This window comes from Calidris pugnax, unplaced genomic scaffold (genome assembly GCF_001431845.1).
Source record: "Calidris pugnax isolate Ruff unplaced genomic scaffold, ASM143184v1 scaffold11, whole genome shotgun sequence".
Classification (NCBI taxonomy): domain Eukaryota; kingdom Metazoa; phylum Chordata; class Aves; order Charadriiformes; family Scolopacidae; genus Calidris; species Calidris pugnax.
In genome coordinates this window covers 6873599-6901278 of record NW_015090803.1, presented here as the reverse complement: position 1 = coordinate 6901278, position 27680 = coordinate 6873599, and the positions used below count along the sequence as shown (strand labels likewise).

The 27680-nt window shown below is 38.8% G+C and overlaps 1 protein-coding gene across 1 annotated transcript in view; it reads left to right on the top strand.

The window, feature by feature from the left end:
* The window catches only part of KAT2B (K(lysine) acetyltransferase 2B), a 44134-nt gene extending 16945 nt beyond the window's left edge, over positions 1–27189 (top strand). Inside the window, exons 6-18 of the mRNA XM_014937626.1 lie at positions 220–411; positions 2902–3008; positions 4931–5056; positions 7380–7516; positions 8928–9136; positions 12281–12407; positions 15894–16004; positions 17610–17753; positions 20569–20683; positions 21435–21471; positions 21813–21876; positions 21975–22059; positions 25178–27189. Coding sequence (XP_014793112.1) covers positions 220–411; positions 2902–3008; positions 4931–5056; positions 7380–7516; positions 8928–9136; positions 12281–12407; positions 15894–16004; positions 17610–17753; positions 20569–20683; positions 21435–21471; positions 21813–21876; positions 21975–22059; positions 25178–25371 — 1648 coding nt within the window. The 3' untranslated portion in view covers positions 25372–27189. The remainder of the gene's footprint in view (positions 1–219; positions 412–2901; positions 3009–4930; positions 5057–7379; positions 7517–8927; positions 9137–12280; positions 12408–15893; positions 16005–17609; positions 17754–20568; positions 20684–21434; positions 21472–21812; positions 21877–21974; positions 22060–25177) is intronic.
* The last annotated feature ends 491 nt before the right edge of the window (positions 27190–27680 follow it).

Sequence of the window (27680 nt, the reverse complement as noted above, 5' to 3'; positions counted from 1 at the left end):
AGAGAGAAAGAATATACGGAGACTTAAAAGTACTTGGCTGTCATTTCTTTAAAAAACTGGGTAATATAAATGCTGATTAACTCTGTCCAGACGTGATGTGGAACTGATTTATATGGTCATTTAGCTCTCAGCTGTGTTATAAATGATGTAGGTAGTGGTTTTATTGCATTAATTCATGTATTAGATGGTGATAATTATCTGGCTTTTTCCCTTTTACAGGTGGCTTTGTTATTGCAATGTCCCTCAGTTCTGTGACAGTCTACCTCGGTATGAAACCACCCAGGTTTTCGGTAGGACATTGCTTCGCTCCGTTTTTACGGTAATGAGACGGCAGCTGCTGGAGCAGGCCAGGCAAGAAAAAGACAAGCTTCCTCAGGAGAAACGAACACTAATCCTCACCCATTTTCCAAAGTAAGGGATCACAACATGCTTGCATTCAGGGTTTACCAATCGTGTGCAACTACCTGCAGCTTAAAGTCATTCCTCCTTTTATTCAGTAACAAGTAGATACTGCAGCTTTCTTTTCTGCTATAGGTTGAACTGGTGTATTTTATGTACACAACCACTTGTTTTGCTTTGTCCTAGGGCTTGGCTTTACAAAAGGGATCATTCATCTTGCTGGGGGATTGTGCTGATTGCCTATTAGCGTGTATTGTTGGTCACTTTCTTCTCTATAGTCCTTGGAAGCAACATAGATCCAGAGCTCCAAAAACATGCTTACTTCTGCTTTTGTGGTGGAAGAGTGAAAAACGGGGTGTTGTTCTGGAGTCTATATACACCTAAGTATTTCAGTTTAACTCACCCCCCAGAAGAAATGTGTTAATTTGACAAAGAAGAGAGTAGTCGGTATAAAACTACATCAGTGATTCCTAAGCTCATGAATTTCATATTGACTACCTGTTCCAGTACTGGAGTATTGATGATGATCTCTCACAATTAAACAACAATAATTACATTTTGGGGTATGTGGGAGAATGACCTGTCTTGAAACGTGCTCACTTGACAGTTTTTAACTTCAAACATTTTACTGGTGGTTACGGGGTGGGGGTGGTAATAAGATAATTCATCATATGTTTCCTGTTAAAATAGTGTATTGCTTCAAAAATATCCTGATTTGGTGAGGGTGGCTTGGCTCTCTAGCCCATATTTTAAACGTCTGTCCCTCCTAAGAACAAAGGAACTGAACCAACAGGAGAGCCAGTGGCACTGATGCTACGCAGGCTGCTCTCTGGGGCTAGAGTTGGGTTAGTGCTCAGGGCAATGAAAAACATGAGCTTTCCAAAGCTGGGTAGAGTCAGGAATTGTTGCTCCTGCTATTATTAATGGTGCCTTTTACCACTTTGAAGAATGTAAACTGTCTCTGGGGTAGTCTGTTATGGATACAGGAATGTTTGTGTGTACCTGGGAATAGGATCGTGATCTGGCCCTGAAATAGGTATAAAAAAGGATTTAAGACCACATTGATACAAGATTTGTGGAGGAAGGAGGTGTGCATACGACCCTATGTTTCCACTGCATTTTACAGCCTAGATAAGGAATTTGAAAAGCATTATTGTGCACTGCAGTTCCTTTTAATTTTCTGCTGGGGAAAAAAAGACAGACAAGCGCTGTTTGCCGATGATGGGTGGGAAACACAAATAGCATTTTAAATCTTTTACGGGCTGTACCTGACTGAAGCATTTGTCTCTCTGCCAGCGTTGGGCAGAGCAAACCCTGCGGAGGAGCTGAGGCTCAGGGCAGGGAGCCGGTGCCTGGCTCCGGTGTGGGCTCCCGGCTGCCCCAGCCGCTCCGTCCCGGGCAAAGGCAGCACCCACAGGTTGTGTCTGTGTCTGCCTGGGACACCGAGGGATACCTGGAAAAGTACCCCTGGCCAAAGTGTCCTTTGTGCTTCTGCTCTGTCACAGATGGTCAAGCGGCCGTTACGAACTTTTTAGCTGTTATCAGCTGTATAGATAGCAGGAGACACCGCGTGTTGCTGTGCCTAGGTATAGATGTCCTGTGTATGAAATACAAGAGGAGAACTTGATCCTGAAAATCCTTGTCCTCTTCAAGAAAGTCTTACTCAGCAGTGCCGGTGGTTTCAGCTAGACAGTTTCTATACATATCGATGACTCCAGGGAGTAAAAATGTGCCGTGTCAACTCCTGGTCTGAAAACCCCTTTCGTGCACTGTAGGGTATGCAGCTCTTCCTTCTGAAAGGGAATTGATGTATTAGCCCCTGGAAGGCGAGCCTCCTGGATAGTCTGATCTGTGGAATTTCACATACAGTAATTGCAAGAGAGGTTTAAAACCACGCTGTTTCTCTAAATGTACCACACTAAGATTAAAAATACTGTTACGCAAGCACAAAAATGCAATTAAATATTACAGTAGCACACTTAAAGGAATGAAAATATCTTCCCAAGAGCATTGTTAATAACTAACACTGGGATTTTATAAATCTGTAAGAGGCAAATAGAAAGTGCAAAACAGAATATAGAAACAGAAATAGAAAGTCTGCGAAACACTGGTTTATCAAAAGAGACATTTTTGTTGTCATTGTATACCATGGGTACCTTGGCATCTGTCAGTTTGTAGCTCTCTTATTAGTGCATGGTTTTGTTCTGTAAAAGTAGTTTGTAACTGTTTCTTTCTGCATTTGCAAATTAGATAAATGTTGCTTACAACCAAAGATAAGTTTTCATAGCTGAAAGCACTCCACTGAACTAAGGTTCAGAACTAATGCCTACTCTGACGTGATTTTGTGTGCATTTGTTTTTTTGAAAGGAATTGGCCAACAGCATTTTCTTACTGAATCATGAGATATTTTTAAACTAAAAAAAGTTGCAAATGCTTATTCTGAAAAAGAAAATGTTTTGAATGATTGTATTAAGTTAATATTTCACCTGGTTTTGTTCCTAGGTTTTTATCAATGCTGGAAGAAGAAGTGTACAGCCAGAATTCTCCCATTTGGGATCAAGATTTCATGGTGTCTAGCTCCCGAACTGGCCAGCTGGGAATCCAGACAGGTAATTTGCATTTAGTTACGGATAAGGGGGCACCTGAATAAAAGGATAAACCTGTACAAGTTATGAATTCTAAGGAGCAAGACTTGGATATGAAGCTTTATAAATAGCAGGCTATACCAAAATCAGTCTGCCTTGAGTAGGCACAGGTGTCTGACATTCTGGTGCACATACAAATCTCATTTTGATGATGAAATCCAGCTAATTGAAGGTGCCAGTGGAGCAGGCCGAGTGCTGAGGCAAATTGCCTGAGTACTCAAGCAGCTCAAGTACACTCAGTATGGGCACGTGAGGGTGGTCAGTGGGTAAATGGCTGTAGTGGCTCACCTGCAGGACAGCTGTCCCCTCGCCTAAGGACCCCTGCCAGTCCTTGGACTCCCTAGCAGTAGGCATTCCACATCGGATGTCCCGTTGCCTTTGCACACACACCTTTTTCTTGGTTTTGTACAGCTTTTCCTTGCTTTATCTCTTACTCGTATGCCTCATCGACTATTTTGCAGCTGTATTTACTCTTCCTCAGTCAGGGATGACTTATATTGAGGTATAAGTCATCCCTAAAATTGCAAGGAGACATTGATGATATTTTTCTTTCAGTTTCCCCTTCTCTTCCTTTCTGCTCAGAAGTATTTTAAATCCATTTATGTAGCTCAGGTGTTGACTTCAATTTTCAATGTTTTAGGAAGCAAAGACTGGAGGTAATTCATTCAACATTTTGTAACAATTCAGTAATTGTTGATTGTCAGTTGACAAAGCCATCATGTCAGCACTTTTATCTTATAGTGAATTTCGCAGAGTAGTAGGAAATTCTAGTGTGTCAGGCTTTTTTGGTGAGAAATTCCTGGTTTGCACCATAAGCTGGTGAATTATGCCTTAGGCACAAGTTCATTCCAACTCTAAAATCTTTTTTCTCTTGGAGTTCCTTTTATCATGTACATTTCTGCAGTGCTTCATTTTAATGTGCACCTCTTAAGCACTGTGTTGTCAGCATGAATATGGCACAAAAGAGCTGTTGCTGGTGATGACACCAGAATAAAGGCATGCAACAAGAAAGACTGCAGGTGTCCAGACTACGAGCTGTTGCCTCAACCCCCCACCTGCCTGCCAAAAGTACTGACGCAAATAGAAACTAGATGATTTGGGATGAGTGTTTTGTTTTGGTTTTGGTTTTTTTGTTGTTTTTTTTTTAAATATTAGAGAGAGGGATGTTAGTCTGTGGCTTTTTAAAATAATAATTTCAACCTCTTAACTGGTGCAACAGCTTCTCGCTTTATTGAGTTTGATTTGTCCAGCCATTCTTTGGACACTGTTAAAGTGGACAGCTGAAGCTGAATGATGAGATTTTTCTTTTCAGTAGACCCCTACAAAAAGCCTTTTCATGAGGCTGAGTGCCAGCAGGCTTGGCAGGTATGTGAAGGAAGTTTGTTTTCTTAGCTTGCGCTCAACACTGCAGAATAGTAAAGCCTGATATTTGTAATGAAGTAAAACTAACTCTGTGATCCAGCATTAATACAGTCCCTTGTTAGGTAGAAAAATATAGAATCATAGAATTATTTTGGTTGGAAGGGACCTTAAAGATCGTCTAGTTCCAACCTCTCTACTGTGGGCAGGGACACCTCCTACTAGACCTGGTTGCTCAAAGCCCCATCCAGCCTGACCTTGAACACTTCCAGGGATGGAGCCTCCGCAACTTCTCTGGGCAACCTGTTCCAGTGCCTCATTGGAACACGTTGAAATTTGAATTATGTTGAGATAAAGCTCTAATGTCTGCTTGTGAACTGGTAGCATTGCTGTGTTGCACAACATTAGCTCTTACTTCGCAGTTGGTGAGCTTGAAGTTGGGTCCCTCATTGTGACAGTCCTTCAGTCAGCACCGTAACGGGTTCCATGTCCTGACTTTTGTGTGTTTGTCTTTTATCTCATTGCAGTTATCAATCCTCCTCCTGTTGCAAGATCTGTTTCATACAGTGCAAGTCCTTCATCTCTGGAGCAACCCATCAGTGGGAATATGAGTCCTGCCTGCAAAGTTTCTTCTGCCCTTGATCCAAACCTAGGTAACGAAGAGGGAAACTTGCTTTTGGGCTTCTGTTGATGTTATCAGTAGTTGCAGTATATGGTGACCATTGCCTTCACTCTGCAATAGTGACCTTGAGGTGTTTTCGCTAAAAGACATGCACACACACATTTCTTCTCCACTATGGTAATGTTTAACTAGCAGAAATGGCAACTGTATTTGAAAAAAATATAGGTTTGTTTAAATTCAATTAAAATAGGGAAAGGTCAGCTGGTGTCAGAGGTTGTTGAAAACCACTTTATTTTGAATACATGTATTATGAACAATGAAAAAAGGTTTCATTTAAATAAAGATCAAACAGAAGGGGCCATGGCATTTATCTTTTTTTAATCTTTCAAGGTACTGAAAAACACAAACACACTAAGCAGGTTAAATTTAAAACCTGAATGAGGTCAGGTAAAAAAAAAAAAAGGTTTTTGGGAAAAAAAGACTTCTTGAATGCATAAAGTATCTTAATAAATCCCCTTTTAAACATCTCAGGATTAATGAGCCTGTCAAGAGAGTTTGTAGGTCAGAGAGATGATCACGAGCTCATGTAAAGTAAGTCCTCAAGGAAGTAGAAAAAGCTAAATGAATTCTTAGCCTCATGTTTGCTATAGATGAACTTACAGTGGCTCCTAACCTGCAGCTTTCTTTGAGGGACAAATTGGGAAATGGTCTTAAATCTGGGAAGCAGAAGATATTTTTTATTATTATTTTTATACAGATCAGCAAAATAAGTAGTAAGTCATCACTAGACAAATTGATTTTTTTGGGGAGTGTGAAATGAAATATGGAATTGACAAACTAATTATTTACTTGTGCAGCTGAGCTGTCACTGGAATTTCTCTAAGCACTGCAGAATTGAAATACACAGATGCAAAACTAGTTTTTAAAGGGATTTTAAGAGAATTCAGGAAACTGTCAAGTATTTCAGACAATTAGAAGAAACAATAATAAACGGATTAAGAATGGAATGAATAAATGTGTGAATAGTTTGATATGTGGAAATTCAGTGTACCTTTTTCTAGAACTCTCAAATTGTATATATCTGTGAAAGAAGTAGTGCATTTGGAAAGCGTTTTGTCTACCTAGATTTTCAGAAGGCTTTTGACAAATTGCTTAAAAAAAATCTGTTTTAAAACAGGACGTTAATCCCTTGGGAAGTGAGAAGGAATAACAGTATGAATAACTGTTTAAAATGTAAGAAATAAAGAATAGGAATAAACCCTTTCCACAATGAAGGGAGGTGAACAATAAAATTCTGTTGTTAAAAAAACAATTGTACTGCTTGAAAGTCTCACAAGGGGAATGAACAGTTTGATCCTTTACATATTTAGAGCACTATAGCTGTGGAAAAACAATCTGTACAATATGTATGTAAAACAGTGGGCATAGTGGGCCCTAAACTACCTGGTTGTTTCAAAAAGGTGATCTTAAAGCCATTGTAGGTTTTCCTTAGGGGGGAAAAAAACAAACCCCAAACAAAACCAAACCAACTTATCTCACTGCTAAGTGCTGATCACAAATGCAAAATTCTGCATCCTGACTCTGACAATGACCAATAGCAGATCTTTAGGGAAAGAATACGGGAACAAGGTAACCATGGAGTGATATTCTTGTTTGAATGCTTTCCTAGTATTTGGCAGTTTGCTGCTTGGATAAATCCTGAGATAGTGGCTCTAATCAGTGTCATTGTACCCATTAGTCCTTGGTGGACTTTTCTTTCATGAATTTGTTTAATTAGTTGCTTTTGCTATATTACATGTTGGTCTGCAGTTAGTAGGGCAGTTAATAATTAACATGGTATATTTTGATTTGGAAACTTCATATGGATTTTCTAAGTCAAATATGTATGACGTGTCAGACTGTACGTGCTGCTTCGTTTACAAAAAGGGTGAAAGAAATCTATAATGGATACTTAATTCCAGTGAATCCCAAAATGGCATTTCATGTTATCCAGAAGTGTGCACTATAATTTGTGTATTAAGCATTGACCTTCCAAAGCAGCAGCAGAGAGGTTCCCTGCAGAGGATGCTGAAGCAAAAAGAAAAGCAAATGATTTCACTGTGAATTTACAGAGGTATAGGAGAAAGAAAGGTATATTCACCCTGCTTCATGCTGGCATTCCAGCGCAAAGACAGAATTGCAGCAGTGATAAGTATTTCTTGGATTGCATTTCTTTCTCTAGGGATTAAAAAAACATAATCCCCAAACTTGGCATACAAATTAAAGAATATAGCAGAAGTGCTAGATTTCACAGTGCTAGTCTGTGATAGTTTGGTTGTTCTAATTTGTCATGTATTTTTTTTTTTTTTTAATAGGGGAAAAGAGAAAAAATAATGAACCCTATTCTCTGGAGGATTCAAAAAAACCAAGGGTGGTAGGAGATATTCCTATTGAGTTAATCAATGAAGTAATGTCAACAATTACAGATCCTGCAGCCATGCTGGGGCCAGAGGTGAGAAATATATAGGCCTCATCTGTTTGCAAATGGTCTGCTTTCAATAAATGTTCCACATGGGTAGAGTATGATAAGCTAAGAGTCCACAAAATAAAAGAAAAGTAGAGGCTTTCAAAGAGTGCGATTAGGGGAGAAAAAACTATTGACAAGATACATTGTTAACATGAAGAATAGTTCTACAATTTTTTAATGCGTTATGCACTGTTTGTGAAGAGACTTGGAAACTAGTGATAAAAAAGTAGATCCCAGGTTATTTTGCAAGGTACTTTTGTTACAGAAAAGTTCCAGAGAATGCTTTTTATTGTTCATCATAGATGTAGCTCATAAGACAAGTTAAATGGGGTTCAAATATTGCAGCAGAATAAAAAAATCCAGAGTTTAAACCTCTGTCTAGTGCAGAAGGGCTGATCTAAACAGATATTTGCTCTGTCTTCCACAGTTGCTCTTTTTTTCCTGTTGGAAGAGAAAAACAAACAGAATTGCAGAATTGTGCCATGTGCAGAATTGTGCCATGTACAGAATTGCACTTTTTTTTTTTTTTTGGCTGGCTTTTCCTCCTTCTGTTCCCTTCGCCAGGCAATGTTTTGCCAGCAGCTCTTGTTTGCCAAGGTTTAGCTAGAGACTGCTGAAGATTTGGAACCACGTACGTTTCTTACTCAAACTATATACTGTGACTGATGGCTCTGCATATTACAAATGCTGTGCCAGTCTGGCTGTTGGGGCTGGCAGTGACTAGAAACCCAGCAGCCAAACTTTGCTCTAAAAAGTAAACAGTGTGTGCATGCGGAGATGTTTTGGCATTGTAAAATGATCTTGAAAGAAACAAAAAGTTAAATAAATTGTTTGTATTAATTTCATCTCCATTCAAATATATGGGTGCAATTGCTAGATATGTAACAGCAAAATCAGTAGGAATTAAAATGTTCTTTTTAGGCTCCTACAATAGTGGCATAGATAGTGGAATGTGATACTAAAATGAAAAAATATGACTTTACTTGCACTACCATTAAAATATGTTATTTGCAGTACATGTAGGCGAATCCACTACTTTTGTTCAAGCTGGCTAGCCTAAAGAAAATATGAAGACTTAGTGGCATAGGCTTCAACTGGATGAGTGCTGTCCCTTGAGAGATTTTTGGAACTTGTTGAGTCATAACCATCACTGGTGTTTCCTAATCTTTACAAAAAGAAGTTTGAATAAGCCTTTTTATGCTGTAGTGTAGAGTTATATCCAGCTTATTTGATGGTGTCTTTTCTGCTAAAAAAAGATAAACATTGCCAGCTCTATTTTTGTAAGAAGGTGGCTTGGAAAAAAGAGGGGGTTTCATTTGTTTGTTCCTTAAGGCTGTTCTGTCAGAGGATGTGAAATCTCCAAAATGTGATTTTGTTCCTCTTTTGTGTGGTACAGACCAACTTCCTCTCGGCGCATTCGGCACGGGACGAGGCGGCGAGGCTGGAGGAGCGCAGGGGGGTGATCGAGTTCCACGTGGTCGGCAACTCCCTGAACCAGAAGCCCAACAAGAAGATCATGATGTGGCTGGTTGGTCTGCAGAACGTGTTCTCCCATCAGCTGCCTCGGATGCCAAAGGAGTACATCACGCGCTTGGTCTTTGATCCGTGAGTGCTGCTGGAGAGGGGTTTGGTGGGTGAGATCGAGGACCCTGGTGCTGGTTGCAGGCAGTGGTGTAAGAGAGGGCCAGCTGAGGTGGCACGGAGAGCAGTTCTGCCTGGGCCACCCTTGTCCCATCTTTTAAAGCCCCCTGGCCAGTCTAGTTGGATTGTACCCAAATACCATCTCGGTGGCTGTATTAATGACAAGTGGGTTGGTTGTAGCTGTGGAAAGTGGGGCTGCGGGGAAGGCTCCGACCCATCTTGTACTTTCGAATGTTAGAACTGAAAGTCAGAAAGTAATTATGGTGCTTATTAGTGGTTTCCAGGCCCACACTAACTTGCAGGCTGCTCCATCCTCTGTCTGGGGAGATTGTGAACCAAATGACAGCAGAGGCTGAAGTTTCTCAATGAGAACTTGAAGGGTATATAAAGAACAGCAGCATTTAAATCAGCATGGAACAAATCACTCCTCACCCAAGCACCTTGCTCTTCTCTTTGTCACTGTGAGTTTTCTGTCTTGCTTTGGGTGCAACTGTACACCACGGGCACTTGAAAAGAGACACATTGCCTATAGCAGCATCCATAGGTTGCACTTGGTCCTCCACCTACCCTAGTGTCCTGATGTGCCTCAGCTGTTCATGAACGAAGGGAGGTTCTTCTCAGAAGTGTCCACTTTTCTGCCATTAAGTTTCCTGCAGAGCCTGCTTTCTCTTGACCAGTATGTCCTACCAGAATTTCTGCCTTCTGCCCAAGGATAACCTAGGGCCCTGCCATACTGACCGCAGCACATCACAGTGAAGTCTGCCTGTGGGCTCATTGCTGCATGGCGGTGGAGACCTCAAGGAGCTCTGATTGAGCTAACCGCGGCCAACTGCCCAGCTTGATTTGTAGGGGAGCCTTCCTCCACCACCACTGATAGAATCATAGAATTGTAGAATAGTTTGTGTTGGAAGAGACCTTTATTAGGTAATCTAGTCCAACCCCCTGCAATGAATAGGGCCATCTTCAATTAGATCAGGTTGTTCAGAGTCCTGTCCAACCTGACCTTGAATTTTTCCAGGGATGGGGCATCTACAGTCTCTCTGGGCCTGTTCCAGTGTCTCACCACCCTCTTTGTAAAAAATTTCTTTCTTATATCTAGTCTAAATCTTGCCTCTTTTAGTTTAAAACCATTACTCCTTCTCCTATTGCAACAGGCCCTGCTAAAAGTTTTGTCCCCATCTTTCCTATAAGCCCCCTTTTAGGTACTGAAAAGCCCCAATAAGGTCTCCCTGGAGCCTTCTCTTCTCTGGAGTGAATAACCCCAACTCTCTCAGCCTGTCTTCACTGGAGAGGTGCTTCATCCCTGTGATCATTTCTGTGGCCCTCCTCTGGACTCGGATACCACCCTCTGTCTTTGTGCTTGGTGTTGCAGCTGCAGCAGTTGTGAAAACATTTCTGGAACTGTTTTCTCTGCTTTCAGGCTCACTAGCGTTCCCTCCGCAATACTCTCTTGGTTCCAGCAAACGCTGCTGCTGCATGTGGTCCCTGAAGCACAGACAGCCCAGTGCTGGGGACTGTTGGACAGGACTTTGGTCTCCAGGCACAGAAGCCTTATCTGGGGTCTTCTCCTGTATTCTTCAGAGGGGAACAGCACTGTGTTTGAGAGGGCCAGCACCAGTCCAGACTCTGTGTGGTGTGAGTGACACTTGATTGGGAGACAAGAGCTTGAGCAGCACTGTGAGCTCAAGCAGAGGCTACTGGTTGAAGACGACAGGTTCCCTCATAACCAAACATCAAAGCAAAATTGTGAAGTAGTAGTGTTGAGTCATGGCCTTCTCCCACATTTCTTAAGGTCCTCCCTTATTAGGAAAGACTCTTTTAGTAGGCTGAGAGGAACTGCTGGTGGTTTCAGTGCTCTTCAGTATAGATACCCATCTAGAGAGCAGTGCGTGCTTGAGAAAGAGGTATGGATATTGCTACAGTAAGAAAATGCTCTCCTTTAATTGCCTGTGGCGAACAGTTGACCCGAAGGAAGCAAAGCACATCACCTGGACAGCTCAGAGAACCTCAGCATTTGCCGTGAACCTCCAGGGACACACACTGGGGACCTCTACTGAGTAGTGGGTACACACAAACCTACATCAAATAGGGGGTACTGGAGTCCAACAGTTCTCTTTCCAAATTTCTTTCAGCTGTTCCCTTATTATTGCCTTTGATGTTCTTATTCCTGAAATGGCTGCCCTCATTGAATCTTGTTGTTTAAACAACTCAAATGTGAGTGAACAAGCTACTGCATTGCTGCTGTCATTCTGCAAATAAAAAGCACCAAAATAAGTACAAGAAAAAGAAGAATATATAAAATCTCCTTCAACAGTGACACATAAAATATTACCACTCTTCAGATTACCCTTTCTTGGAAGGGGCTCACTTTTGGCACCAACCTCCCCCTCCCCCAAGATATCTTCCATAAATTTATGGTATTGTTTGTACAATTTATATGATACCATGTATTGAATAATCTAGAGAACAGGTGCAGTGTCAATCTTTCCAGACCTTGGGGATTACACGAAAATTCTTAATCCTTGACATAAGAGTTCAAATTGCTCCTCATTATGTCTTTCCTGGCAGTAAATGTAAGTGGAACAGAAATGGATATTTATTCTGGTCTTGATTCCACTAAGAGGGGATGATTAGAAATACCAAATATCATTTCTTGCTTCATCAGCTGCATTTGAAACTGATAGCTCAGCTATAGACAGTGCACGCAAGGAAACAGGAATCCCTTAGAAAGGACTTGCTGTCCTGTAACTCCATTAATTTCTAATTTAGTCAGGGTAGAATCATCCTGAGAACTGTGCAACAGCATAACTGTCAGCAATAGAGTCAATGAAAGCAATACAACTCTCACTTATTGAGCATTACCCTGGTGTCTAGGACTACTTGGCAAGGCTAGGACCTTGCTGAATGAATGATGAATTTTATGGTAGATTCAGAGCATAATGTTAAAATAGCAAGTCTTCTGTAGATACAAGCAGCTAACGTAACAGAGACATATACAATTGCATTAGCATCATGGAAAGAAGTGAATCAAGTTTCTGAAAAATGGAAGGTAATGGCACTTTATGTACTATGTGCATGAATTAAAGTGACTTATTTTTGTCTACTCAGGAAACACAAGACCCTTGCATTAATAAAAGATGGTCGTGTTATCGGTGGTATCTGTTTCCGGATGTTCCCCTCCCAAGGATTTACAGAGATTGTTTTCTGTGCTGTGACTTCTAATGAGCAAGTCAAGGTAAAAATAATTCTCTAATAGAGTTTGTTAAATGTGTTTGAGTCCCATTCCCACTACTGCCAATGCTCCAAATTTTGTTAGTCACGGTGAATATATTGCTGAGTTGCCAAACAGAAATAGAATTTGAAAAATAAGAGTGATTCTGAATATAATGCACAAAAACTAAAAAGATGTTCAGATTTAAAATCATCAGCATAATAGTAGGATTACTTGTAATCAATTAAATAAATAAAATTTTCTCAACACAACAATAGTGGCCAGTAGTCTCCCAGTTTTGGACTGTTGACTCTTCTGTCTTTCAGCAGTTACCCCTCTGTGTAGTGTATCACCTCATGGGTGGCTGAAATAAGTATTGCTTGTGTGTGACTGCAATTTGTGTTCCATCACTTTGTGGCGTTACATGACTCCCAATCAAAATGAGATATATATAAAAAAAAATTAGTTATAGTTTAGCATCTCAACATAAGCATGTGGGCTCTTCTAGACACTGTTTTTTGAGTTAATTTCACAAAATGTTCTCCAAGCATTGAGAATGAGCAGCTGTGTTGGAAGAATATAGACCACTGTGAATACAGGAGATTCCTCCCTCTTTCCTGGGGACTACAGGTAGATCTAACTATGACCATTTGATTCAGGATCTTGCCTTTAGATGGTGCTGTAGCTTCATTTTTCAGTTGAAACCGTTACAGCGGAGATGTGGGTTCATTTGTCCTTTGTAGCAGTTGAATATGCAGAAATTGTGTGCCCTGTTTTGAAAGGAAGAGCTCTGGGTGTGGAAGGGTGACACAGTGGGATTGATGACAGCTTAGTACTTGGGTTGTATTTGATTTTAGTCAACTCTGGTGTTAGAGAGGAGCATTTCCCTGCACTTTGCTGTGGCCTGTCATGAAAGTATCCAGAGTGTTTTAGGAAATGCAAACAATAATGGAATTTGCTCAAATCATGTCTGTTCTAAGTTTGACTAATTCATAAAAGGTGTTTTCATTTTACAAAACCAACCAACTGCCCTGCACAAATTAGGCTATCAAAAGTGTGTTGTGATTCTCTAGGAATAACATTTCAGAATATAACAGAGCAAATAAATCTGACCCCTCAGAGTCTCCTAGGTTGCATATGCACACCTAACGCACTATTTCTTCTGTTACCCCCTGATTGTCTCACTGGATCAGTTGACTATTTGTGAAAATTTTCCTTCCCCACAATCCTGTCTGAGTAAGGTGACCCCTATCAGCAGGTAACTGAGAAAAACTAAATGTTTACACATGGGTGAACTGCCTACTCTTGGGAAAAATCAATTCCTATTTTAATTCGGTTTGAGGCTGGAGTGAAAAATACGGGTATTGTTTTCCTTTATATGTAATATTTAAAAGTTGGATTGTTTTTGAAATAGTTTGATCCCATGTTACAAAATTTGACTGTACATGGCTTATCTTCCTTTTAAGATTGTTAGACTTTGGGAAGTGTTTGTAAAAATTAAAAAATCCTGTGAAGGTTATAAAAATAATAGGTCAGCAGAAAATGTTTGAGGTAATCATCATCATAATTTCTGAAATTTCTTTGAGACACAAAGTTGACATTTTTTCTTAGAAGTTAGATGCTTTAGAATTACTGAAATAATCGCAGTGTGTCAGGTGTAAGTAATGTCAGTCTCATATGCTGTTCCCTTCACCCTGTTGATGAGAAGGGGAAGCAGGGAGCTTGGCTAGCTCATGTACTGCTGGCTTGCAGTTAAGGAAAACATTTTTCATTCCAATTTTTGATTCAGGGTTTTCATCCTCTTCAAAGAATTTTAGAACTCAAATTTTCAATTAGAAAGTGTCTTCATTATCTTGAGCACTTCTGAGTTCTAAGAAATGCTGTACCATTTAACTTGTCAGTTGTCAAACCCCTTTGTATTTGATGATTTGCCACTTTAACAAGTGAACATATGGCTTTAAGAGCTTCCTCAAATTTAAAAGTACTTATTTTTTACACATATGAGGTCTTAATTTTGTATATGAGGTCTGATACCAGATGCTCCAAACATTAATTGGAAAGGAAGGACTAATGCACAAAATTTTATACCTAGAATGGTAGTTTTTTAAAGAAAACTTGTCACTACAAAATTTTTTGTATTGAGCTTGAGCAATAACCTAGCTTGCTTTCATCTGGCTATTTCCACGTTTGAGCCTATTAAATTGTGAATTAAACCAGAACTATATATTTGCTAATTTATTTTTCTGACTTGTGTACTTAAGTAAAAATTCTCCCGAGAACAGAGTACCCAAAACCATTCTGTGTATATTTCTGTAAGTGTTTAATTATTCTGCATGATGCAAGAACTGGAAAAGACGCAGGAACAACACATTATTATTGTCTTTCCTGTCTATTTTATATGTCTTCATCTCAGGGCAGAAAGGGAAGACTATAGCTTACTTGGAACTGTGAATAAATGGTACCTTTTGTTTACTTTGGGGTTGAATGAAAATGGAAATTATTCCTATGTGTAGTCAGAAGGCATAGCTATTTATTTGATTGTGGACTCTATAGTTTTCTGCTGCTTATTATGGTAATAACTTTCACTATTTCCCTTTATGCCCTATGATAAATTCAGATTATAAATCCCTTGAGGCAGAGGCTATTTCTGCTACAGGTGCACAGAATGCAGTAAAACAGAGATCTGATCTCAGAATAGGCTCCTCTAGAATGAGCCATTTTGGTATTCCTACTGCTTTGCAATTTGGAAGTGGTATGGCTTAGAAAAGATGCCCTATTATTACAATATACATAGTTTTGTTATTAGAGACGTAAGTGACTATTAATAGTTGATATCTAATTTGAAAGGAAGAATATAATGTGTGCACCTTGAATTACAATTTCCAGGACAATGTACCTCTTTAGAGCTATGCTCCAGGAGCTCTTCCAGGACAATGTACCTCTTTAGAGCTATGCATTACTCCTGGAGAGAGGCTAGGTGTTGGTCTCTCTTAGATTAAAAGTTAATCAGACACTAGAACCCTCAAGGAAATGGCCTCAGGTTGTGCCAGAGAAGGTTAAATTGGATATCAGGGAAAATGTCTTTACCTAAAGGATTGTCAAGCATTGGAACAGGCGGCTCAGGGAAATGTTGAGTCACCATCCCTGGAGGTATTTAAAAGACCTGTGGATGTGGTGCTGAGGGATGTGGTTTAGTGATGGTTTTTTATCAGGGTTAGGTTGGTGGTTGGACTAGATGATCCTAAAGGTTTTTTCCAATGTAAATGATTATATGAATCTAAGCTGTGACATTTTGTGTTTCCTGATGTCACAAAGATACCCTTACAAGACTGAAAACAGTTTGATCTTGAGTACGCCTCACCAAGTTAGTTATGAGAAATTCTTTAAATCAGGATCTAGAGAAAAGACTGCTTTTGAAAAACAGTCTGTAGTAACTCTTGATCCACAGTTTCTAGTATCTGCAGTTTCCAGAGGCTTTGTAATGGCTTTTTCCTCATGTGTCTCACACAGGGTTATGGGACCCACCTGATGAACCATCTGAAGGAGTACCACATCAAACACAACATTCTCAACTTTCTCACATATGCCGATGAATATGCTATCGGCTACTTCAAAAAACAAGTAAGTTGATGTAAGAGATTACTCGGTGCAAGAAGTTAACATCTAGCAGGGATGAGCTAAACAACTAGACATGACAAAGTCGTTGGGTAAAATGTGTATTGGAATTTTATGTGCTTATCTACAAAATGTGCTTTGTATTCATCTTGTGTAATGATATTGGCTTATAATGCATTTTACTTTGGAATCATCTCAATCTAAGTGTACTGTGTAGCCTATAATTTGTCAAATCTAAAACCAGTCAAATATGGGTTGATTGCTTCTTCATTCATTCACTTCCTTCACTGATTATAGAAGTGGTGTAAGGAAGGACCAGACATACCTGCAGCAGACTAGAACTTAACCTGACCTGTGCTCACAGCTCCTCCTGATTTGAAGCATGAGGCTCAAGCTCAGGAAAGATTGTGATGTCTAATATGTGAAACAGATGTGATAACTGTTGTTAGCCGATCAAGATAATAGAGTGGAGATAGTCAAACTCTTCTCAGAGATGCACTGCAGTAGGACTAGAGGCAATGGACACAAGTTGGATCATGGGGAAATAATGACTAGATATAAGTAGATTTAAAAAAAAAAAAAAAAGTATTTTTTTTAAGCATAAGGGTGGTGAGATACTGGAAAATGTTGCCCAGACAGGTGGTGGAACCTCTGTCCTTGGCAATCTTCAAGAGCAGACATGGACTTGAGCAACCATGATGAGACCTTCTCTGAGTAAAGATGGGGCTAGAGGAACTCCCTAAGTCCCTTCCAAACTCAGTTACTCTATGATTCCATATACAAAACTGGTACAATTTGCTCTTTGCACATTCAAAATGAATAAAACATGGGCTTTGAGATACTGCTATCAGATCTGTGCAGGCAGAGCCTTTTCACATCTGAAATGTTCCTTCCCCGGTTTGAAGGTGCTGTTCTCCGTGTAAGTCTGAAGCCGTTGACTATAAATGTTGAGGCAGAAGTCCTACTTGGGTTCCTGATTTTTGCTGAGGTTTCATAGATACCACTGTAACAGAAGAATGAAATGCAGCCACAGCGGGAGTCCTGGGCTGCTTTTAATTGTCTTGGTTAATACTTTTTTGTGTTTGTTTTTCATTTAACTTTTGACTGTATGAAGACTGTAGTATAAGTTTGGAACTTTAAATAGGATTTGTTACCTTTTTTTTTTTTATTTGAAATACAAAATTAAAAAAAAAAACAACAACCAACATTGTTTTCTCTGGCTATAAAACTATTGTCATCTTTGGACAAAGGTCTCCTAAACTTCAACAGCAATTTTCCTTGACTAATGACTACACGACTGGTATGCATTAATGTTAAAATATTTTTAAAAAAAAAACAACAAACAAACAAACCCAAGTTGGCTACAGTGAAAATCTTTTCCTCCATCTCTTTATCTCCCTTCTCTTCCTATACCTATAAGGAATTGACTGTTATTGTATCAAGTGACTGCCATGAGAAGGTATTTGTAACACTATGAACCATCATCTGTTACTCTTTCTGTCGTATTGCCTATATTTGAACATTATGGTGAATTTGGTCATAAATCATAATACCATTTCATTTAAAACAAATGCAAAAAACCAAATGGCATTGTGACATTTTCTCTTTCAGGGTTTCTCCAAAGATATTAAAGTACCAAAAGCAAAATACGTTGGCTACATCAAGGATTATGAGGGTGCCACGTTAATGGGATGTGAATTAAATCCAAGGATTCCCTACACAGAGTTTTCTGTCATCATTAAAAAGCAAAAGGAGGTAAACAATGAACATTATATAAGCTATTCAGATGTTTAGAAACACAGTTCCATTAAGTGCAGGTTAGCTTTCTTCTTTGCTTTGGTGCTTAAAACATTGGAATGTGTATTTTTATTAGTTAGAATGATTCTTTCATTCAAGTCTCTGTGCCATAATGTTGCAGTTGGAGCATTCAATTCTACCTTAATAACTCTATAATAAGGGAAGTGTTGGAAAGTACTATTTTGAGTAATATTTCATAGATAAATTTTGTCATTATAGATGATAACTAAGCAAAATCTTGTGAGATTGATTTGTACTGCAGCTTTCTCAATTTTTTTTTCTCTCCACCCACCTTCCCAAGAGAGTAGTGTTCATTAGGTTGAATTTTGTATACAGTACTTGTACTGCATGTCCTGTATTTACTTGAAAGAAAGATGATTATTTTTTCTGCCAGTGTTTTAATGTACAAATCAAAGGCACGTTGTCCAAGCTGTCCCTTTTTGGAGTTTATGTGGGATGTTCATTACTTAGTCCATCATAATATTCCATATAATAAGGCAATTTATCAGCAAAATAATTAAGATGTTTCCAGTTGTGTTTAATTACTTTCCAGGGTTTTTAAGGAAATAGAAATGACAAGGCTGATTTGTTCCTTCAAGGTTGATCAAATCTCATTACTTCTTATTTTGTTAAAATGCTTCTTTATGGAACAATCATTGTCCTTCTAATAGAACTGTTTGGCCCATGCTGGCAGGGAGACAGGCAGTATCTGAGTGCTGTACATTTCGTTTACAAGGTTTCTTAACATCACTTCTTGGGAAAGTTTTGATCTGTCCATACAGCATAGATCATAATTTTTTCCCCTTTCATTTCTGCGTGGCTGGGTAACTGTTCAGATCCCAGCCTGATCTAGGGAGACCTGCTGCCAGACCTGTCACCTTCTCCCCAGGGACAGGCTGTGGTGGACATGTCTCTTGTAGCCTGTTACATCTCAGGCACGCTTTGCTGCAGTAACACAATTCTGGGCCCAAACCATCAACACGTCACTTCCAAAAAGCTAACTTAGTTTTTAAGATTGTGGTTCTGGGACTGCTTTATTGGCAGATGTTATTTGGCATTCTTCGCTCTCTTATTTTATGGGCTGTCTTTTTGTTCCAGAGCACTTGGAGACACTCCACTTGGAGATAAAGTGACTTGGTCCTCCAGACATCCCATGTCTATCACTGTTAGAAAGCACGATATTACTACACACTGATATATGATTACTGTTGTATCTTCTCTGAGTATAAATACATATACCTATAGAAGTGCATTTTAGGCACTCAGAACACAGATCAGGCTTTTCATTCTCCTTGTACTAAGGCAATTTAGAAGTAGCCCTCACGGTCTGCAGTTTTACGAAGAATGCTCACCTGTCTGCTCAGATCAAAAGCAATGAAGATAATTCCTGGACATAATTACAGTTTTGAATAGTGGCAGTGTGGGTTATGCACTGATTTAGTTTGCTGCTGGTGTTGGCCAGTACTGAACATCAGACTATTGTAGTCCTGGCTTTTTAAAAGTGAAGCTTTTCATTACCCATAAGCTTTTATTTAAAGAATTAGAATATATGCCTATTGGCTGCCAAGACCACGTCACTCAACACTGGGTATGGGTCACAGATCACCATTTGTGAGTTTGCACTGCCTCATTTGTAGCTAATTTACATAATTCTGAAAAATACGAAAAATCCCTTTATGCAAAGCTTTGTGACCTGCTGACTTGTGAGTAATCAGTGTTACTGATTGAACAGCTTGTTTTAATCAGGAAGAGCCACTAGTTCCTAAATTGTAAGAGGGGCTTAAGGTGGATTTCACAATTAGTTTGAAAGTACCTGGAATCCAGCCATGGCACTGTTGTGTACTGTATTTCTCTTAACACTTGTAGCCTCTATTGAAAGTCTGATTTTCTTTTTTCACTCTTCTTTGTGAGAAAGTACTATATGCGGGGGAGTGAAGGTCCTTAAAAATAATAATAAAAAAATCCATCTTTATTATTTCCAAAGAAAATAGTCTGTCAAACTGTGATGATCTGAATGGCTGCACATTTGTTTACTCCCAGTTATGAAGTAAGCCATTTTGAAAGTGACATATTCAGGTCACGCAAAGCTTAGGTAAGCGTCTAAGTGTGTATCAAGAGCACCAAAGAAAATTACTTAGAATCAAGGTAATGAGATTGCAAAGCAGAAGAGAGTGTACCCCAGAAATGGGAAAGACAGAGTATCAGTCCCAAAGAGTGGCATCATTCCGACTTCCTTGAGAAAAAGTCTTCAGCAAGAGCATCCCTGACTGATACCTAAGCAACTCCTACATCTCCTGTGGAGACTTCAAAGTGAACAGATATTTCTAAAAGTTTGGAATACGAACATATATGTGCATTGAAATACGTGCATTTAATATATACCTTGAAATGTCTGACCAGCTGTGCTGAAGCAGTTCAGAAGCACTGGCTGTTAGAAGAGACAGGTCCCAAACCTGCTTCCAGCCATTTTCCTTCCCTACCTCTGCTGCCATCTTCCCAGGAGCTGTGCACCTTGTGATCAATACAGCAAGTGATGACTCCTTTTATTCCAGATTTGTGCCTAAACAGGGAGCTGAGAGACTTGGTGGCCACATCTGCAGGGTCAGTGTTGGGCCAGGTAGCTCACCCCAGTTACCAGTTTTGGTGTGTCTCCAAGGACCATAAGATTAGGAAGCAAGAGTGTTTCCGTTCGTCACAGTCTTGCATTGATCCTCTGGGTTACTTCTGGACAAATCAATAATTTTTTTTTGTTTTCTCTGCTGCTTGATTACAGATCATTAAGAAGCTCATAGAAAGGAAACAAGCTCAGATACGAAAAGTTTATCCTGGCCTTTCTTGCTTCAAAGATGGAGTACGGCAGATTCCTATAGAAAGCATTCCTGGAATTAGTATGTATCAACCTCTTTTAATGTAGAACAGAACCAATACAGCCCAAGAAAGGTCCAAGACCAGAAATACTAATGTAGCCACGTATTTCTTTTTGATTAAAACGTAATTGTTTTGGTCTGCTTATTTGATTTCTGTGAAGATTGTTGTGTTTCCATTAGTGTCTTTGAGACTTCCCCAGGGCATCTTAGGCTGATCTTCTTTTATGTACAAATGTGTAATTTTATTTATATGTGTTCCCTCTTTGATTTGTGTCGCAGTGTAGTCAGCAATTTCCCTCTGGCACCACTGTTGTGCACTGCACTCCTGTACAAGTAAGAGTTCTGTGCTAAACATGGCCTTACAGGACAAAACAAATTAGAACATTAAGGTATCATATTTTGGGGGATTTTTTTTTCAGCTGTGCTTTTCTGCAATTTATTCTCCGTCCCCAGGGAATCAAATTGGTTAACTTTGACATCGTTATTCTTTACAGAGGTTGTGGTAAAATATGTATTGAATTATTGAAAAAAATGTGTGCTTCATGTAGGAATATTTTAGAATCTTTTCAGCAGTCTGGAGGGAGGCATGTAGGAAATTGAATGGGGCTGTAGGCTGGATGGTTGTGTTATTTATTAGGAGAAGCTTTTATTAAAACAAACCCATTTTACTGCAGCAGTGCTGAAATGGCTTATCTTTTAGAGTTGCAATAACTCAGTTAATGTTTTGACCTACTGTAGTTCCCATGTAATCTCTCATCTTGTTGGTGTACAGGAGAGACTGGCTGGAAACCAAGCGGAAAAGAAAGAGGGTAAGTGCTGCACAAAGTAAAATGATGAAGCATTTTGGAGATTCCTTTAAGAAAAGTCTTTAAACAATGTAATTTAATATTTCCTTCCATCCACTGGAAAATAGATAAGTAAGCTGCAAGGGATGAGTTCTTAAAGTGGGTTTGGTATTTTTTGTTGAGGGGCTGTGTTGGGTTTTGTGGTTTCATTTTTTTGTTTGTGGGTTTTGGGTTTTTTTGGAGTTTATTTTGTTTTTTCCATAAAATGCTTGAAACTTTGGAGTTGCTTTTAGATAAGATGCACATCATAGGAATTAATAGAAGGGATTCAAGCTAATCTTTTTGTATTTGTATTTTCTTTCAAGTAAGGAGCCCAAGGATCAAGATCAACTTTACAGCACGTTAAAAACCATCCTGCAACAGGTGAAGGTGAGTGCTGGTTCTAATTTACCTTCTGTAAAGATTTTTTAAATGATTTCCAATATAGAGTTTCCATATTAGATACCTTACTTTTTTCTTTACCAAAGAGCCATCAAAGCGCTTGGCCCTTCATGGAACCTGTGAAGAGAACAGAAGCTCCTGGATATTATGAAGTTATAAGGTTTCCCATGGGTAATGCCATTAACATTTTTTAAGTATAGAGTTTAAAAATCTTTATAGCTGGAGACGTAGCAGATAAATTGTAATCTGATTGTTTTATGTTAAAAGATATATATTACTTGCAGCTGACTAGCTTGCAGCTCTGAAGTGCCAAGAGTACGATGCTGTCATTTGAAATTTACGACAATTTACGACTGCTTGGTGACCTTTGTGAAGCATCTGTAGTGTGTACCTGTGAAATCTTAGTCTGCCCTAGAGAGCCCTGGCGAGCTCTTACACAGCGCAGTCAACTGGAAACGGTCAGGACTGAGCTGGTTTATGTGAGTTGTAAGAATATGTTCTTGTGTGTGGTAACTGGCGATTGCAGATCCTACTGGTATGTTAAAAAAAAAACAAAACTCAAGGCAAGCTTTCAGGAACACCTGAGTGTTTGAATTGCTTTGAAAAACAGATTTAAGCTTTCTAAATCATAGAGAGAAAACCTTTTCAGAAGTAGCAGGGTTTTCTAATTAAGTCTTAGCAGTTTGCTCCATTTCAGTTTAGGAGGATGCCTCATGCAACTCAATGTAAGATAACTTTTATATTTTTATTTTAGATCTGCCTAAGTTATTTGAGGTGGCTTATTTATTTATTTATTTTTAAATCATGCAGCTATTGTTTAGGCAGGATTACTTGCAAGGGAAGTACGCAACTGCTAATAACATTCTTCTTTGCTTTTGACTGCTGGGTCATGGAATTTGAATGATGATTCAGTGCTGTTCTAAACAGCTGCTTGTTTTGATTTGTATCACAGCAGATTTAAAACTGAATCCTGCTACTACTTCATTTTTTATGCAACGCTCACCTCCGTGTCTCTGATTACGGTTTCTGTACCTTTTAATGTTATTAGAGAATGAACACAAGTTCGTTGCAGGCTGCTATCAATCGGTTTCTCAGAGAATGAAGGTGTTTCGTGTGGCTTTGCATAGGCTCCTAGCCTGTGGATACCAGTTTGGCTTAATGATTTTTTATATTCAACTTACCATTTTCAAATAGCAAATATATGTGTACTTTGTGAAACATCAGCCGGCTTCCTGTACCCTTGACACAAGTGTATTTTCTGGCAATGAAGAAGAATAATGTTGACATCCTCCCATAGCAGAGCTTTCTCTGCTTTTCTGAGCAGAGGCTGTATCTAGGTGGCTGTTTAATCGGAACAGTCATTACAAAGAATTCACTGCCTGGGTTGGCAAACCCGAAGTATGAAAGTTGCCTGTCCTTTCCTTGTTCAGATGTATCACACTGGAGGTGGGGGTGGCAGCTCTCGTTTTAGGATTAAGCTGAAGTCTTTGGTTTGGTTTTGCTTTTGTTTTTTCAGCTAAGGAACCCAGCGCAACTAAACCGCATTTTGATTCATGGTCAACTTCTGCTCTTTCTGCTCTCGCTGCCAGCATGCTGATACTGAACAAAAATCATTCGGATGTAATTTCAATTAGAAAGAAACAGCATTGTCTTTTCTTATGCTGTCACATGCAAGATATAACATTTGTCTTTACGTTTGCATACAGACCAAATTGTACAATATTTGAGAGGTGTGGCTGTAGGTTTTTTTGACTACCTCCTAAGGTCAGTTCTGATGTGTAAACACTTCTGTTTCAAATGCTCTTTCAGCTGCTTATTTTCAAGAAATTCTGTTTGGGTTTGGTTTTTTTTCTTCCCCCCCTTTTCATCTGCAACACAAAAGCTGTATGGCTGAGTGACAGATGGAGCCAGACTTTCACTCTGGGTGGAAGAGGGCAGTTCAGCTGACCAGCCAGGCGATGTTTGCTTTAGGGTGAGCTGAACAGCCTTCTCAGTTGGATGATACAATTAGATTGTGGACATCTAGTTTAGGTGTAGGCACCTGCACTTCAGACTTAATGGGAGCTGAATGAGCCTTTGTTTTTGCAAAATATTGTGCAACACTGGTGAATGGAAGACGTATTTGAGAGCATCCATCAAATCTTTTTTAACTAATCCCCTCTTGGCAGTTTGACAAGGTTTTCCTCGATTTTACCAAAGTCATATCTCCCTTAAAAAAAAACCAAACCAACCAACAAAACCTCAAAACAAAACCAAAGCAAAAATACCCACAACTGTATTTTTAAATCTTAAGTTTTAAGGTTTAATTCCTTTGCATTGGAGGTCTTTGGTCTCTGCTTTCCTTACAATACTTGTTGGCAGGAAATCTGCTCTATTTCAGATGTTTCTTTTAGGTTTTCACAGAGGTGCTGCTGAAGCCTGGCTCAAGCATTGCTAAAAAAATAGTTGTTAGGGCATCTGAGGTGAGCAAAGCCAAGGCATCCAGCACACCTCCCACTACTTCTATTCCTGTACTCACTCCTAGAACACTTGTAATGCAGGCAAAATTTTTAAATGCCTGATAAGACTTACTGGGAAAGTGACTGTGTGGAGAATGCTGAGGTGATTTTACATGTTTATGGATGACTGATTTTAGTATAAAGGAAAATATTTCTTAAAAAATGTAAAGTAATGTAAAATGTAAGTAAAGGTTTTGTATGGTGCACTGAAAGCAGGAGAGATCTGTTCTCACAACTTAAAAAGCAATACACAACTATAAACTTTGAAGACGCAGAGTGTGGAACAAACTGGATCTTCTTGCAAAGCTGCAAGTACTGCTTGTAGTACAGACAGATGTCTCTTCTCTGCTGTGCTCGCACAGAAGTGAGGATTTTAGGTTAACGTGCATGTTTTGTGATGTTTGAATTCTTTGCTTATACACTCCTAAGGCCTCCTCCAGCAGAGCTGACAACAAACAGGTTTGCCTCACAGAGCGGTGAGAGGAGCGCCAGGGACACCTAGTACCCACAGGAAACTGAGCAGTATCAGAGGACAAAACAGTGATGCTTTAATCTTTTAAAGGAGAAAAAATAAACCCTACACAAAATCATTCTTACAGCGAAATATTGCTTAGTTCCAGGGGCTCAATTGCTGTTGAAGGTAAAAAAGGGACTGCACCTTAAATGAAGGCAATGAGGATTCCAAATCCCAGCTTTGCCAGTTCACATTAAATGGCAAATCAGTCTAAAGGGATATTGCATACAAAAAGTATTTGAATCAAACGCTGTTAATCTATTTTTCTTCTGTACAGATCTCAAAACAATGAGCGAGCGTCTCAAGAATAGGTACTACGTGTCTAAGAAATTATTCATGGCAGACTTGCAGCGAGTCTTTACAAATTGCAGAGAGTACAACCCCCCCGAGAGTGAATACTACAAATGTGCCAATATACTGGAGAAATTCTTCTACACCAAAATTAAAGAAGCTGGATTAATTGACAAGTGACACTGTCTTTTTTACAACCAAACAGTGTGCCTACTTTACGGGCAGGGGAAGCCGTTCTATATCTAAGTTGTGGGACTTCAAGGTTTAAAGAAACTTCTGTTTAATACTTAGCACTTTTAAAAACCCTTTTAGTTTTGCAAACATGTATTATACTGAAGTTACAAAAATTATTTTATTAAAATGCTTTATAATGTATTTAATTACGGAAAATTTCTTTTGTGTGCCCATTACCGTATGTTCATAAGAAGTTTATCAGCTACAGCCTCAGAAACCCCACACAAAACATGTGGGAAATTGCACATGTTTGGGAATAGGAAGAAAATTCCCAAACAACAGATGTTATAGCTTACCTAATGCAGTACCTGTTTGATAAAGTTTTATTATTTTTTTTTTCCAGTAAAAAAAGAAAACAGTAAGGGAAAACAACAGTTGGGGGGGTTTCTGAAACACTTGTTTCTTTGTAGAATCTTTTTATAAGATATTTTTTAAAAGAAACACTCAACTGGTTGAGAAGCTGTGAGAGAGGAGCAGCCAGTTCTGAAAAAGGACTGCCTGTAATCTTTGATAGATGCAAGTTTTTTCTATTCATTTTGGGTTTTGATAAAATATTTTACCTGCAAATTGTAATCTCATAACCACTATTTAAAAAAAAGTATTATCTGGCTAGATGTGTAATGTCATAGTGACTTGGCTTATGCAGGACATAAGTACCCAAAATAACTTGAGAGAATCCAATTCGCGCATCCTAGACAATTTCAATTGGCTGAATAGAGTTAAGGTTTTGATGCACTTCATGATCCACCCTATTTACTACTCTTCACTGAGAAATTCCTTAGATCATTCAGCAGAGATAAGACTGTTGTACACAAAAGAAGTCAACGTATGACAGCTTCTAGCTTATATACTTGGCTCTGTGGTAAACTGGATTTTCTACCAAGCTTTATTGTAATGCTTATTAACTGTGATTATTTAGACCCAGGAACATATTAACATTTTACAACTCATGTCAGTATATCATCAAATTGAGCACTTATATATATAAAAAATATATATATTTTGCTGCTTACACTACATTTAAGAGGTACACCTAACTTCCTTATGAAGATCAGTACAGGCCAAAAAGTTGTCACTTGACATTTTATAATTAGAGTTTGTAATTGTAAATTATAACCGCTTTTGTGAAAAACAGATTTAACTTTCATTCTTGGTGTTTTATATTTACAGATGTTACACTGGTAAAATTAAATAGTTATAAGGACTGAAAAAAAAACCCTAATCCTGTGCTGTGTCAGAGAATATATTCCTGCAGAAATGCCTGTGCAATGTTAATTCACGAGTCAATTCAGCAAGTAGATGTCAGGAGCTACCTGGAAGTAGTAAATGTGGTACACAAGGTATTCAAAATGTTAACACTAGACTTGCCATAGTGTTTTGTATGAGATTAGTCTGACCTACATTTGGATCTATAACAAAGGTACAGTGAGTATTTTTTTTTTTTTTTAAATAGCCAGTACTGGATGCTATAATCCTGTTTTGTAGATTGGGCCTACAGATGCACCCGTTAAGCTTGGTATCCTGTGAAATTTTGTTATTTTCAGAGTAGATTTTCTTATCGTCTTTCAATCAGATTGTCTCTTCTATATTGAAACATTTGTTTTCTAATTTAAGAATTAATATTTTCATAGATACTGTGCAATAAAGTTACGGTAGGATATGTGGTTTTGCAAATGCTTTAACAGCTGATGAACTTTACATTTGTAAAATTAATATATTGTACTGGTACAGAATAGTTTTAAATTATATATGTACAAAATCCAACTTGTTTTGGTCTCTTCTGTTATTAATTAGTTCTTGCACTACAAATATACACACTGAAGCAATTTCACAACTGAGCACAGTCAGTGTATCTTCCAGGTATACTAGAAAATATGCAAAAAAGCCTTGGAATTCACTGGGACAATAGTGTGCCAAGCTGAGAATTCAGTATGGAAAGCTGTGACTATTCCAAATAGCATTCCCAGCTCCATACTAACTGGGCTACAGCACTCTTACTCCCACCTCCTCAGCATCTCAAACAATTCTTTGACTTAGCTGTTCAAAAGCCTTGATTTTTCACCTCAGAGGCGGCTCATACTGTTTTCCCATTGTTGTCCACTGGAGTCCTTTGTTCACAAGACACCACATACATAGGAGCAAACTACAGTCCCTGTTGAGTTTGTACTTGCTGGCATCCTGAGGTTACTTAGATAAAGGCAATTTATTATTTTATTATTTTTTTTGAGTAAGCAATGTACAAAGTTACCAATAAA